Source organism: Brassica oleracea, chromosome C5, assembly GCF_000695525.1.
Source record: "Brassica oleracea var. oleracea cultivar TO1000 chromosome C5, BOL, whole genome shotgun sequence".
NCBI lineage: Eukaryota > Viridiplantae > Streptophyta > Magnoliopsida > Brassicales > Brassicaceae > Brassica > Brassica oleracea.
In genome coordinates, this window is record NC_027752.1 from 39,584,912 (window position 1) to 39,597,635 (window position 12,724).

The 12,724-nt window shown below is 35.7% G+C and overlaps 2 protein-coding genes across 2 annotated transcripts; one reads left to right on the forward strand and one right to left on the reverse strand.

Moving 5' to 3' along the window:
* Positions 1-7,684: 7,684 nt before the first annotated feature.
* On the reverse strand, positions 7,685-9,656 carry LOC106295892 (multiple organellar RNA editing factor 8, chloroplastic/mitochondrial-like). Its single transcript, XM_013731893.1, has 4 exons — positions 9,222-9,656; positions 8,991-9,088; positions 8,837-8,902; positions 7,685-8,539 (listed from the first exon to the last, which is right to left on the reverse strand). The coding sequence occupies exons 1-4, from the start codon at positions 9,611-9,613 to the stop codon at positions 7,935-7,937; spliced, it is 1,161 nt and encodes a 386-aa protein (XP_013587347.1). The 5' UTR covers positions 9,614-9,656; the 3' UTR covers positions 7,685-7,934.
* Positions 9,657-10,638: 982 nt separating this feature from the next.
* On the forward strand, positions 10,639-12,724 carry LOC106292287. Its single transcript, XM_013727889.1, has 10 exons — positions 10,639-10,876; positions 10,944-11,040; positions 11,130-11,254; positions 11,357-11,441; positions 11,531-11,660; positions 11,747-11,940; positions 12,031-12,154; positions 12,249-12,294; positions 12,352-12,464; positions 12,572-12,724. Exons 1-10 carry the CDS (start codon positions 10,639-10,641, stop codon positions 12,722-12,724), a joined length of 1,305 nt encoding a protein of 434 aa, XP_013583343.1.

Here is a 12,724-nt window from a genome sequence, read left to right on the forward strand (position 1 = left end):
TACTTCATATATTCCAAACCCCATATTTATTTTTAGGTTTCGTCGTTATTTACTCGTTGTATTACGTTATATTTACGACGATTGCATCCTACGTGGTTTTTACGACGAATTCGTCCTACGTGGTATTTACGACGATTTAGTCCTACGTGGAATTAACGAGTCCTTCGTCGTTATTTACTCGTTGGAATACGAGGACTTTACGACGATTTAAGCTTACGTGGAATTAACGAGTGTTATGTTTAAATCCCTAGAATCCAAAACCCGAAAAAATAAAGAGAATGTTAATGAAATACAGATAATGTATGAAATTTTTTTTAGTTAATACCTGATTCCGCAACCACTTAATGAAGTGTTGATCTTTCCTTTTGTCTACGTCACTTGTGGATATACCAGGAAATGTTTCTTCGACTTGAGAAACAAATAGGCTGTAAAATCACATTTTATAGGAATGAATCTCTCGCAATTATACAATTAATTATACTTATATGTGTTTCGAAGTGTCAATATATGTTACCTTTCAAAATAACGCATCAATGGATCTTCGCAATTGAGTAGAATATAGGTGTGTGCACTATGAGCGTCTTGTTCACTCGACCACCAAACCTCTTTAGACTTTCCACCGAGTCGCCCAATCTGGCTAAAGATGTCTGGAACACCAGCAACTGCATATGTTGGCGCAACACCACCATCATCATATCTTCTTGGAGCTCTTCTCCGTGTACGTACTTTTGACGCAAAGTAGTACGATGTGAAGTGAGAAACTTCTTCCGTCAAACTTCCAGCAATTATAGAACCTTCAACTTTGGCGAGGTTCTTTGCTTTTCCCTTCAAATATTTCATGGCTCGCTCATACTGATACATCCATCCGTAATGTACAGGTGCACGAAGCAATGCCTCATATGGGAGGTGGACAGCTAGATGCTCCATGACGTCAAAAAATCCGGGAGGAAATATCTTCTCCAAGTTGCACAATAAGATGGGAATGTTCTCCTGAAGCTGTTCCACGACTTCTTCTTTAAGAGTGTGTGCGCTCAGATCCCTGAAAAATGTTCCAATGCCTTTTATATTCGAAAAAAAATTAAACACATTGTTAGTCATATATTATTTTGTAAATTATTGTGATATAATACACTACGTACCTGCAAGTGCTTCATGTACGTTTGTTGGAAGTAGCTCCGCAAATGCAAAGGGCAGTAGTCGTTGCATAAATACATGACAATCATGACTCTTCATCCCGGAGAACTTTTGACCCTTTTCAACACATCTAGAGAGATTCGAAACATACCCATCGGGGAACTTCACTTCTGATGCCACCCAGTTGAACAACACCGACTTTTTTTCTGAAGATAATCTGAATATCGGAACGGGAACTTGTCCATTGCTTTTAATATGTAACTCGCTTCTTGAGCAAATATCCGGCAAGTCCAACCTCGATTTTATGTTGTCTTTTGTCTTCCCTGGGACATTCAATATTGTATTCATGATGTTCTCAAAGAAATTCTTCTCTATATGCATCACATCGAGGTTGTGGCGCAGAAGAAGATCCTTCCAATATGGCAACTCCCAAAATATACTCTTCTTGTGCCAGTTGTGATGAACACCGTAAGAATCTGGCATATTACGAGGGACATGCCAATTACCACCCCAACGAACTGTTTCGTTAGCTCCGTAGTAGTCGATTTGCGCTTCAATTTGTTCTCCAGTTAGATATGGAGGAGGAGTGTCTCTCACAACCCTTTTGTGCCTAAACAAATTCTTGTTTCTTCGGTAAGGATGGCCAATGTGAAGAAATCGACGGTGACAATCAAACCAACTTGTCTTCCTACCATTCTTCAGTTGAAACGCATCTGTCGTTCCATTACAATATGGACAAGCTAATCTCCCATGTGTAGTCCATCCAGACAACATCCCATAGGCAGGGAAATCACTTATGGTCCACAAAAGCATCGCTCGCATCGTAAAATTCGTCTTCGTTGAACAGTCATACGTCCTCACCCCTGTTGACCACAAATCCTTCAACTCTTTTATCAGTGGTTGTAGGAAAACATCCAGGGACCTTTTTGGATGGTTCGGACCAGGTATTAATATGGTCAAGAATAGTAACTCCCGTTGCATGCACATCTCCGGTGGCAGGTTGTATGGAGTAAGAAAGACTGGCCACAATGAATATTGTCTCCCTGACATTCCGAACGGACTAAATCCATCTGTGCATAATCCGAGATACACATTCCGGATATTGCTAGCGAAATCTGGATGTACTTTGTTGAAATGTTTCCAGGCTCTTGCATCTGATGGATGAGTCATCTCACCATCCGTCTGAGTATGCTCGGCATGCCATCTCATCTTTCCAGCAGTGTGCTCTGATTGATACAATCTTTTCAATCTGTCTGTAATTGGTAGGTACCACATCCTTTGGTACGGTACCCTATTACGTCCTCGTCCTTGCGGCTTGAATCGTGGCTTCTTGCATAATCGACATTCTTCTAGCTTCTCATCATCTCCCCAATAGATCATGCAGTTGTCGATGCAAACATCTATCATCTCCGAAGGCAACCCAAGACTATAAACCAGTTTCTGAATCTCATAATAAGAATCAGCAGACACATTGTCTTCCGGCAAGTACTCTTTAAACAAGTCCGCCCATTCGTTCATGCAACTTTCAGGTAGATTGTGATCAGTTTTAATATTCATCATTCTAGCAGCTAACGACAATTTAGAGAGACCTTCTCTACAACCACTGTAAAGTGGTTGATTCGCCGCGTTTAACATTTCGTAAAACTTTTTTGCATCTATATTAGGTTCTTCATCTTCATCATGAGCTACGAATGCATCAGCTACCATATCATGAACCCTATCATAATCTACCATCTCCTCTTGCTGGTAACTATGTTCATTATGCAAATGATGATCAACCGGTTCTTTTTCCTGAAAATTGCTATTACTACTACTAGCTTCATTCTGATCATAATTAAAACCTTCTCCATGTTGAAACCAGATATAGTAATTTGCCGTGAAACCTCTATTTATTAAATGCTTCCAAACATTTTCACGGTTTGCCAGTTTCGAATTGTTGCATTTCCGACAAGGACAGAACATCTTACCACTTTCTTGGGCGAGCGGTGTTGAATCTGCTTGATGCATAAATGTCTCCAGACCCGCAAGGTATTCTTTCGTCACTCTCCCGTTAGCATCTCTATGCATATACATCCACTTCCGCAACTCGTAAATATTCCCGGAGCCAGCCATTTTTTTTTCTTTCACGTTTTTTGTTGTTGGTGTGTTTAAAATGATGTTCAAACATCCATATTTATAGGAAAATTCGAATCTGGTAGTTGTAATTTTGCTATGAATTTACGACGAAAATTAATTAGGTGGGCAAAAAAAACGTGTAACACCTATAAAGTTGGTGGATTCAAAAATTTCCTCGCTAAATATACGTAAACTATTCCCTCGTAAATACCACGTAAAATTTACGTCGTATTTACGAGGAAATAGTTTTTCCTCGTAAAATACTCGTAAAATTACATCCACTTTACGACGAAACAGTTTTGTCGTTACGTTACGAGGAAATAACGATGACTTTAGTTTTTCACGTAAATTCGTCGTAAACTCGACGCAAATTTACGAGGATTGTTTTTCCTCGTTAATTTTCGTCGTTAAGCATGTGTTTTCTTGTAGTGGTAGGTTTTAAATTAAAATGTGATGCAAAATTTTTTTTTTGACAAAGTACACCAGTATTTTGATGCAATCACGTCGTTGAAAATGGACAGTCGCTTGTTATTACCAGATAATTATATCCATGTCGATATACTCTTTATTTTCTAATTTATTTGATGTTTAGATTAATGTACACATACTGAGCAGATGCCAAAATTTTATAAAAATTGTTTTGGTTATATAAATTTCAATTAAAAACTAATTCAATCAGTCAAAAATATAACATTATATAATAGTCATAATTAATGTAAACAATATCAATTATTTATCAGAAATAGTAAAATATAATTTATTTTGTAATTAAAGTATTTTTTTAAGAAAACATCAAATAAACTGAAACCTAAAAAGTATCATATATATATGTAATTACAACTTTATTGGCTCTCTTTTTTCTTTGTATTGGTACACTACAACTTATTGGTTCTATTGTTGCTCTTCGTGCATTAAGAAGAACGAAGCAATCGAAAATTGGCAATAAAAGAAAAAAGAAAAGAAGGACGATAATTTTAAAAAATATCAAACGATAAAAACAATATTACTTGATTATATTAAAGTGTAGAGTATGGATCAGAATTCTCAGCTTATAGCACTTGGAACATGGTGCGGGGCCAAAATACTAAGGTATCCTGGGCGAAGCTGATTTGGTTTAAACAAGGTGTGCTACGATATGCTTTTGTAACTTAGCTAGCTGTTAAAGATCGGCTCTCTACTGGATCTAGAATGCGAACTTGGAGAGTAATACAGGGTTGCACTTTCTGTGAAGAACCAGAAGAATAAAGAAACCATTTGTTTTTTGCTTGCCCATACACATATAATTTATGGTTGCAGATTATTGGTTCCTTACTCCGACCGGCGCCATCACCTGACTGGAATGAGATTCTGGTTCACATTCTCCACTCATCACATGATAGGCTTGTTTCTATTCTCCTGAGGCTAGCATTACAAGTCACTATCTATTACATTTGGCGTGAACGTAACGAGAGACGACACACACAGCGGAGTCGACCAGCAAACCAGTTTGCCAAGGTGATAGAGAAGACTATAAAACAAATGATTATGTCAATTCGATACTATGAGAAGAGAAGACTAACGAAACTGATGCAGCGGGGGTTTGAGGCCCGTATTGGGTAAAGATAGAAGCAAAAAGCAAAGATTTTGGATTTCTAGATTCATTTTGTCCATAACTATTCTTTTGCATGATGATCAATAAATTTAACATTTCATTAAAAAAAAAAAAAAAAAAACATATGTCGTGAAAATAACACAAATACAACTCATCAAGGAAAAAAAAGAGAGAGACAAAGACAGACGTGACGTTGGATTGGCACGTAGGACATGACATTGCTACTTAATCACGATGACGTGGCGACAAATGAAAAATGGCTCTACTGAAATTAACACTTCACCTACTTTACCCTTTGATTATCAAAGAATATCACGATTTTACCCTTGACTGCCATTGTCGTATGTTATCGACCATATATAGTACCATTTGGATCAGTTCTATAAAATCCGTTTGTCATCACGTTACATTTATTCTCCAAAAACATGAAACTTTGATTACATTTTACATTTTTTTTGGTCTCTGTATAAAATATTAAACACCTTTTCTTCGTCCATTCGCTATCAGAAAATTGTTTTGTTTTGTTCGATATTATTCGTCACTATCCAAGGGTCTCTATTCATTTACTACTCATAATTTTCAAAGTTTTTGTGTTTATCCTCCAATATTACCTCAAATCTATTAATGTCGTTCTAGAGACCACGTTATACACACTGATTATAGTCCAAGAAAAAAAAATAGAAAAATAGAAAAATTCCATAGGATAGCCTCAAAAAAAAGACCAAAATAAGTTTTTTTGAATGTTAAAAAGTGTGTTTTATCCTAGGGTTAACTAATATAGACTTATAATTTAGAGTTAAGGGGTAGAATTTTGGGATAAGATTTCAAATTTAAAAAAATAAAAAATAAAAATTAAAAATTTTAAAATAAAAAAAAACTATTTTAGTCATCTTCTTTTTTTAGGACTATTTTGTGATAAAAACTTAAAAATTGTTATTTGAAAGAATTGTTCGAGAAAATATCTGAATCTCTAATATATAAATAACATTAAGTTATCTTTATACGAATAAAAGCAAAAGAGTTTTTGTTTCTTGTTTTCTGTGATTCATTTGATTATAAGTGTTATTGTTTTACTGAAGTTTGATGATAAGTGTTTTGTTTCAACATAAAACTAATTTTATTTACAAGAAAAGAAGGAAAACCAAGAAAGAAAGAAAAAGTGAGACATGGAGAAGGGAACATAATGTCCTTTCAATTTCTCACTTCTTTTGACATGGGTATTCATTCACTCATCGAAGTGGAAAAAAAAAACTCATAATGACGGAAGGGCTCGTGATCCGATAATACAAAACAAGTACACTTTCACCTGTTTGTAAATAAATATATACTAGAGCTTGATCCGCGCATCCGCGCAAATGTTTGTTTTTTTATATGAATAAATATTGAGTAATTTTTAAACAATTGTTTGATATAATATTTCAATATAAACAATTTTATATTTCATATTGAGTAATTTATTTTATCTTGTAAATCATCAACTGTATCATCAATATTTTAGAATATGACCATTATATCCACATAAAAGTAATTTTGTTTTTTTATGGATCAAAATTTAATGATAATTTATAATAAAATTGTTGTATATATCATTTAATATATATGGTGTTATATATTTTATACTTTTTAACATTTATCATACTAAATTTACATTGGACTATTATTTATATGAAAAAATATATAACATAATATATTTATATATTAATATATATATTATGTTAATGATTCTGTTAATGTGACTTTTATTTTAGTTATTACTTATAAATAATAAAAATAAAATTATGTAGCTTTCAAAACAATTTTTTTAATTAACTATTTAAAGCTAGGTAAAGAATTAATAAGAAAAAAAAATCGGAAAAGTTAGCTTAATTAATATGGAATCAATTATTGTGTATATATGGAATTAGTAAAATAATTACCATACAATGTATGTATTTAATTACGAAATTCTAGAGAATCTTGATATATATACTAAATAAGAAAAGACAAAAAAAGTTAGGTTTATTAATTATTGTTGCCATAATTTCTTAGTTAGAATTTTATTTTGAAAATTCATTAATTAAAGAGGAAAAAACAAAAAACCGTAAAATTTAAGTTATTAATAATTTCAGTGGCATGCCATTGTAAATAAGTAGAAAATCTTAGAGTTTTTTTTATCTGTACTTCTATTTTAATAAGATTGATAGTGCAAAATGCAACTTATGTCCAAGAGATGCAGCTCATATATACGTGTAACAGAGATGTATTTACACACAAAAAATGTAAATAATGAAAAAACGATAATATGCGAGAGGCGAGTAGTTTAAAGTGTTAGGTGAATTTTTCAACATGGGTTTTAGGCTGAGATTTACAGATTTGGGCCCAAAACACTCTGTTCTCGTTCAGATTCAGGCATTGGGTATCTAATTAACATACCGAGATAACAGAACTTCTATGCAGCTCGTGGAATTTGAGATTCAGCAGAATATCCACTTTGAAGAGCTAACATGTTTGCTGAGATGCAGAGAGATTCTGGAGGAGGCAATGTGACAGGCTAATATAGTCAAACAACGAGAGGAACAACTGAGCATCATTTAATCACCTGAAATTGCATAAAACGATGGAGCCTCCACTTGGCAATTATTTCCTTCGAGCTCAGATAGGACAACTGCTCTGCGAAGCATCTATTGATATGTTGAGACAATCGTTCTTTAGAAAGGTTTCTAAGGTATCCATATTTGTTAAACATGACCTTAAGTTAGACTTACTCGACCCAAAATAGAGCCAAACAAAGACGCAACGATCTAGTTATACTACTACATTCCAGCTTTTTATCTAGCTAGAAGCAGAATCAGACGCGAAATTAGATGAACTAACAACACAAGGCCTTAAAGTGAAACCAATTCAGAACTCTTAAGATGGTTTTAGGATATAAACTAAAAAAAACAAGCCACAGTTACTCAAAGCTATTCTCTTGAGACAAATACCAGACTGATAAAACACTGAAGACAAAAGGAGTTTTTAAGTCTTGCTATTGCACTCTCACTCTTCCTCAGATTATCTATACATCGTCCAGAATGCATGATTATAAGAAAACCCACGACTGCTTCAGCTACTTTTAACCCTGGTACGGGTTCCCGCTGCCATCCCGGTTAGGTGGATAGTTGTTCTGGTACTGTGGCTGCTGCATTCCACCACCCTGCTGCTGCTGGTAGTTGTTACCTGACCATCCTGCATTTGGTGGACCTCCCCCTCCCATGTTGTTCTGCGGTGGTGCTCCTCCATAGTTCGGTGGAGGTGATCCTCCGTAGTTTGGTGGTGGTGCTCCTCCCATGTTTTGTGGTGGCGTTCCTCCGTAGTTCGGTGGTGGTGGTCCTCCATAGTTCGGTGGTGGTGGTGGTGCGCCTCCGTAGTTTGCTGGAGGCCTCAGCCCTCCCATATTGTTATGTGGCGGTGGTGGTCCTCCATAGTTTGGTGGAGGCCTTTGTCCATAATTCTGCCCCATGGGAGGTGGAGGGGGTGCAGAGCCACCCATGGGAGGACGTTGAGGAGGAGGGCCTCCAGCCATGTTCTCTCTTCTCCTCTCAAAGTTTCTGCTTCTATCAAAGTTTTTAGGACGGTCATTGCGCCTGTTTCTTTCATTGGCTCTAGCGTTGTTCCTTATCCATTCCTCGTGGTACTTGGGGTCATAAGGAACAGCTTTCCCATCAATGAAAGGTTCCCCTGAAAGCCAATATTTTAAAAAAAATATCAAGCTAAGTCTCTGATAAAATCACCAGAAAGATGTAAACTCTCAACAAAACAACATCAATGCGGACTCTAATACACTAGTCACAAAATTGATATCACTAATCAAGTCTAAGATAATGTGATATCCAATACACAGGCATGAAGCAAGAAACGAATCACAGTGAAGAAACATTAACTAACCCACAGAGACAAGACCAACAACAGTTCAAAGCCAGCAAGTAAAATGGAATAGCATAGGAACTCTCTTGTGCTAACACGCTAACCCCTTACCTCCGTAGTCTTTGTTTCTCACATCCAGGTAAGAATCAGGAAGAACCCAGCGCACCTTTGGCAACTCTGTAGAGTTACAGAAACAAATTTTAAAAAGCAAACTTTAAAAATAGAAACTGGGGAAAAAAAAGAAGTAAAAAAGGAAAAATATTACCTTTCAGCTTGTGAGAGAGATCTTCAGACACAAGAGCTCCAAAAGCAAAGTAGCACCGAGTTGAAACAGAGTAGATCTTCATCCTCGCTTCTTCTTCACTACAAGATTCAAAACCAGACATATCATATAAGTGTTTCAAAAATGATTCTAAATAAAGTAAACAGATCACGTCATATAGATTCCAGTACATCGAAAGCTTGAACCCTAGACTTTTGAATCTGTAGGTTTTACCTGCCAACGATCTGAGCTAGGGTTTTGATATAGCTGTCGATGATCTCATCTCTAGTGGGATCTCCCTCAGGCGGATCCACAACCACAAGCCAATGCTCGAAATCGCATCCATCGAGCAAAATCGTCTCCTTTGGAGGCCTGTTGGACCAGTTGGGACTCGGATCGTTCAGAGAAGACGACGTAGCCTGCGAAGAAAGACCTTTGACAGACACAAGTCCACCGCGGAAGGCGGCGACTAAGGGACGGGATCGGGTGAGCAGAGACGACGTGTAAAGCGAAGTCGCCGGAGCTTTGGCGAGAGGAGCAGATGAGGCGAAGGATCGGGTGAAGAGAAGGGAGAGAGATTTCGCCGGACGGCAGAGAATGGAGCGAGAGATGGAATGCGTCGCCATGGAAAGATACAAAACCCTAGCAAAATGTGACGAAGGACGAGGGTTTTGCGAAGGTTTAATAGTGGGTACTGATAACGAGGGCGTTTTCGGTATTTCAGAGCCGAACAAAATATCAACCAAGTATTCGGTCATGACTCCCTTTGATCTTCTCGTATGTAACAGAATGGCCCACATCTTTTACAAAATATCCACTACTAATATCTTATATATTAAAACATAAGTCGATTCATGTGTGATTTTTTAAAAATGAACCTAATGGATCTATTACTATAAACTAATGTTATATTTAATATCTAATAATCAAGGTTGTTATTATGCCTAACTAAATGACATCAATATGACTAAAATTCCGTATAAACATAACCACTAAAATCTCGACCGTAGCCACATTTTGGAAACCAGCATTAATGACAAACAAAATATCCAAACGATTTTTTCAAAAAAAATTGCTTCAGGATTGGCAGTTCAAATATTCTAAGAATACGTATCAAAGTATTAGTTAGATTTCAGTAGTTACTATTTCCCTTAACTAATCACGAAATCTTATATATTTTTCATAACAACTAATACAAAATATCCTAATTTTATTGCATCCATAAAAGAATATATCAATATCCACAATATATTAACAAAATCAACCGAATCATAAATCGGTTACAATATATTATAGATTTTACAGAATATACTCTCTACAATACCCTAAATATTTAACCATCTATAAAAACCAACCATAAAACTCATTCTTCGACGTCAACTAATCTTTCTTTCACCCATGACTAAAAATAAGAATATTTCTTTGCTAAACGCCATCAAGCCCTACAAACAGGGATGGTGCATCCAAGTGAAGTTAATTCATTCATGTAGACAGAAAACCAACTATGGAGGAGATACTCTTGAGCTGATCTTCGCAGATGAAACTGTGAGATACATTTATAACTTATTGTCAATATCTTTTTCTCTTGTGATTGTACTAATTTGTGTATATATTTACGTTTCAGGGTGCAAAAATCCTTTGTTCGTGTAAGATGAATTACATTCAACGTACTCAACGCAAGTTAAGGCTTGGTGAATGGCGACTGATAGAGACGTTCTCTGTCTCTCAAGCAGGGGGACAGTATCGGCCAACAAACCATACCTACAAGATCTCTATCATTGAGGACACTTCGATATCACCGAGTTCTTATGAGTGTGATGATAACTTTCTGAGCTTCTCCAGCTTTGAAGAGATTGGAAATGGAACACTCAAGACTTCTTTCCTAATCGGTTAGTTTATGAAAATCTATTTTTATTGTAACTACTGAAATACTAATATGAAACATGCATATTTCAGATGTGGTTGGTCAAGTGATCAGTCTTCGTGACGTCCAAAGTGTCCAGGTATCCGGGAAAGATAAGAAGAAAGTTGAATTCCACTTGCTTGACATCAAGTATGTGAATCTTAACTATTCATTATTTTCAATCATTTATATCTTGTATAGTTTGTTTCTAACTCTATATTATGGACTTTAAATTACAGTGGTCAAAGCATGACCTGTTGTTTGTGGGGCAAGTATGCAGAACAGCTTGAAGAGCATCTCCAAAAGTCAAATGATCCTAATATGGTGTGCTTGATTCGATTTGCGAAAATTGGTTTTTACAAAGGTTAGAAGAATCTTAACGAATTAGTACCTATGTTATTCAAGTGTATTGATTTATATTTTTTCATTTGAAATTAAAGTTATTAAATTTACTTATGTTTTATAGGAAATGTGCAAGTAACCAATGCATTTGATGCATCTCTTATCCAATTTGATCCTGAGTTGCCAGAAAATCTTGCTTTAAAGCTGAGGTAAAATACATAAATACTATATTAGGATCATTTTCATAGCCATTATACTTTTTTATTGTTTAATCTGTTGGTCCTTTTATATTTTTCAGGGTCTCTAATGATGAGTTTGCTCTTGCTCTTACTGATGCAAAGAAACAAAAGCGTCTGACAAAGGACCACACTGTTCATTGGAATAATGTGGAAATGAAATCTATCTCCGAAATCATGATGGCAACTGTGGTTTTGTTCTTGAATCCAACCGCATTTTATATACTATCATATATATGTTTTGAATTCTGACAAATATCTTTACTTTGCGCTTTTAGGAGGAGGATTGCAAGATTATATGTTCAATCGAACGTATGGATACAGATTGGAGCTGGTTTTACTTTGGCCATAACAGTTGTAAGAGCAAAGCCTTGATACTCAAATCTAAGGAAGGTGGAATTTTGTTTTCAAATGAGAAGCCATTGTTCTGGTGCACATCTTGTCATACTAAGGTCACGAGTGTAGCACCAAAGTGAGTTTAACCTGCTTTTTAATGTACTCCATTATGTTTAATATATAAGATTGTTAGTTCAGCCGAACTCATTATAATCTTCCTGATCAGGTACAAACTGCATATGGTTGTCAAAGATGACACAAGTACTTGCAAACTGATTATGCTTGATTCTGTTGGTAAACTCATTGTCGGATGTGAAGCTGAAGAACTTTGGGATGGCTCCTATGATGAGGTTAACTATCTATTTGTTTTTTTTGTTGGTTTAATTATGGTGGTTTTATTGAGTCACTAACGTTTTATTTGTTATGGATTCTTTGAGTATGCAGATTGAAGATCCGACAGATTTGCCTCAACCTATTCAAGATTTAGTTGGTAAATCTTTGTGTTTTGGTATCACTCTTGGTTCTGAAAATGTTACAAATTGATCAGATGTCTTTCTGGTTTCACAAGTTTGTTCTGGGGATAAGATTCTTCAGATCGAGTCAAATTCAGACCCCATGACTCATGTTATGGATGGTTCATCAATCATGTCTGGTGGAGAGGTAAAAATTTAAAAACTATGAGTGTTTATATTGTTTGTATCCTTAAGGTAATTATATAGTTTGATTAGTGTTATTCATTTTATGTTGTTTGTGGATTTTATAATAAGGTTTCCGTGTCGGAAAAGAACAGTCAGAATTCATCTGAAGGAACCTCAACCCCATTCTCAAAGCGCAAAGAAAAAGATGAACTTGATCAGAATTCGACTTCAAAGAAAATTTGTTCCAAGTCTGTCAAGATGGAGAAGATTAAAGATGATTAG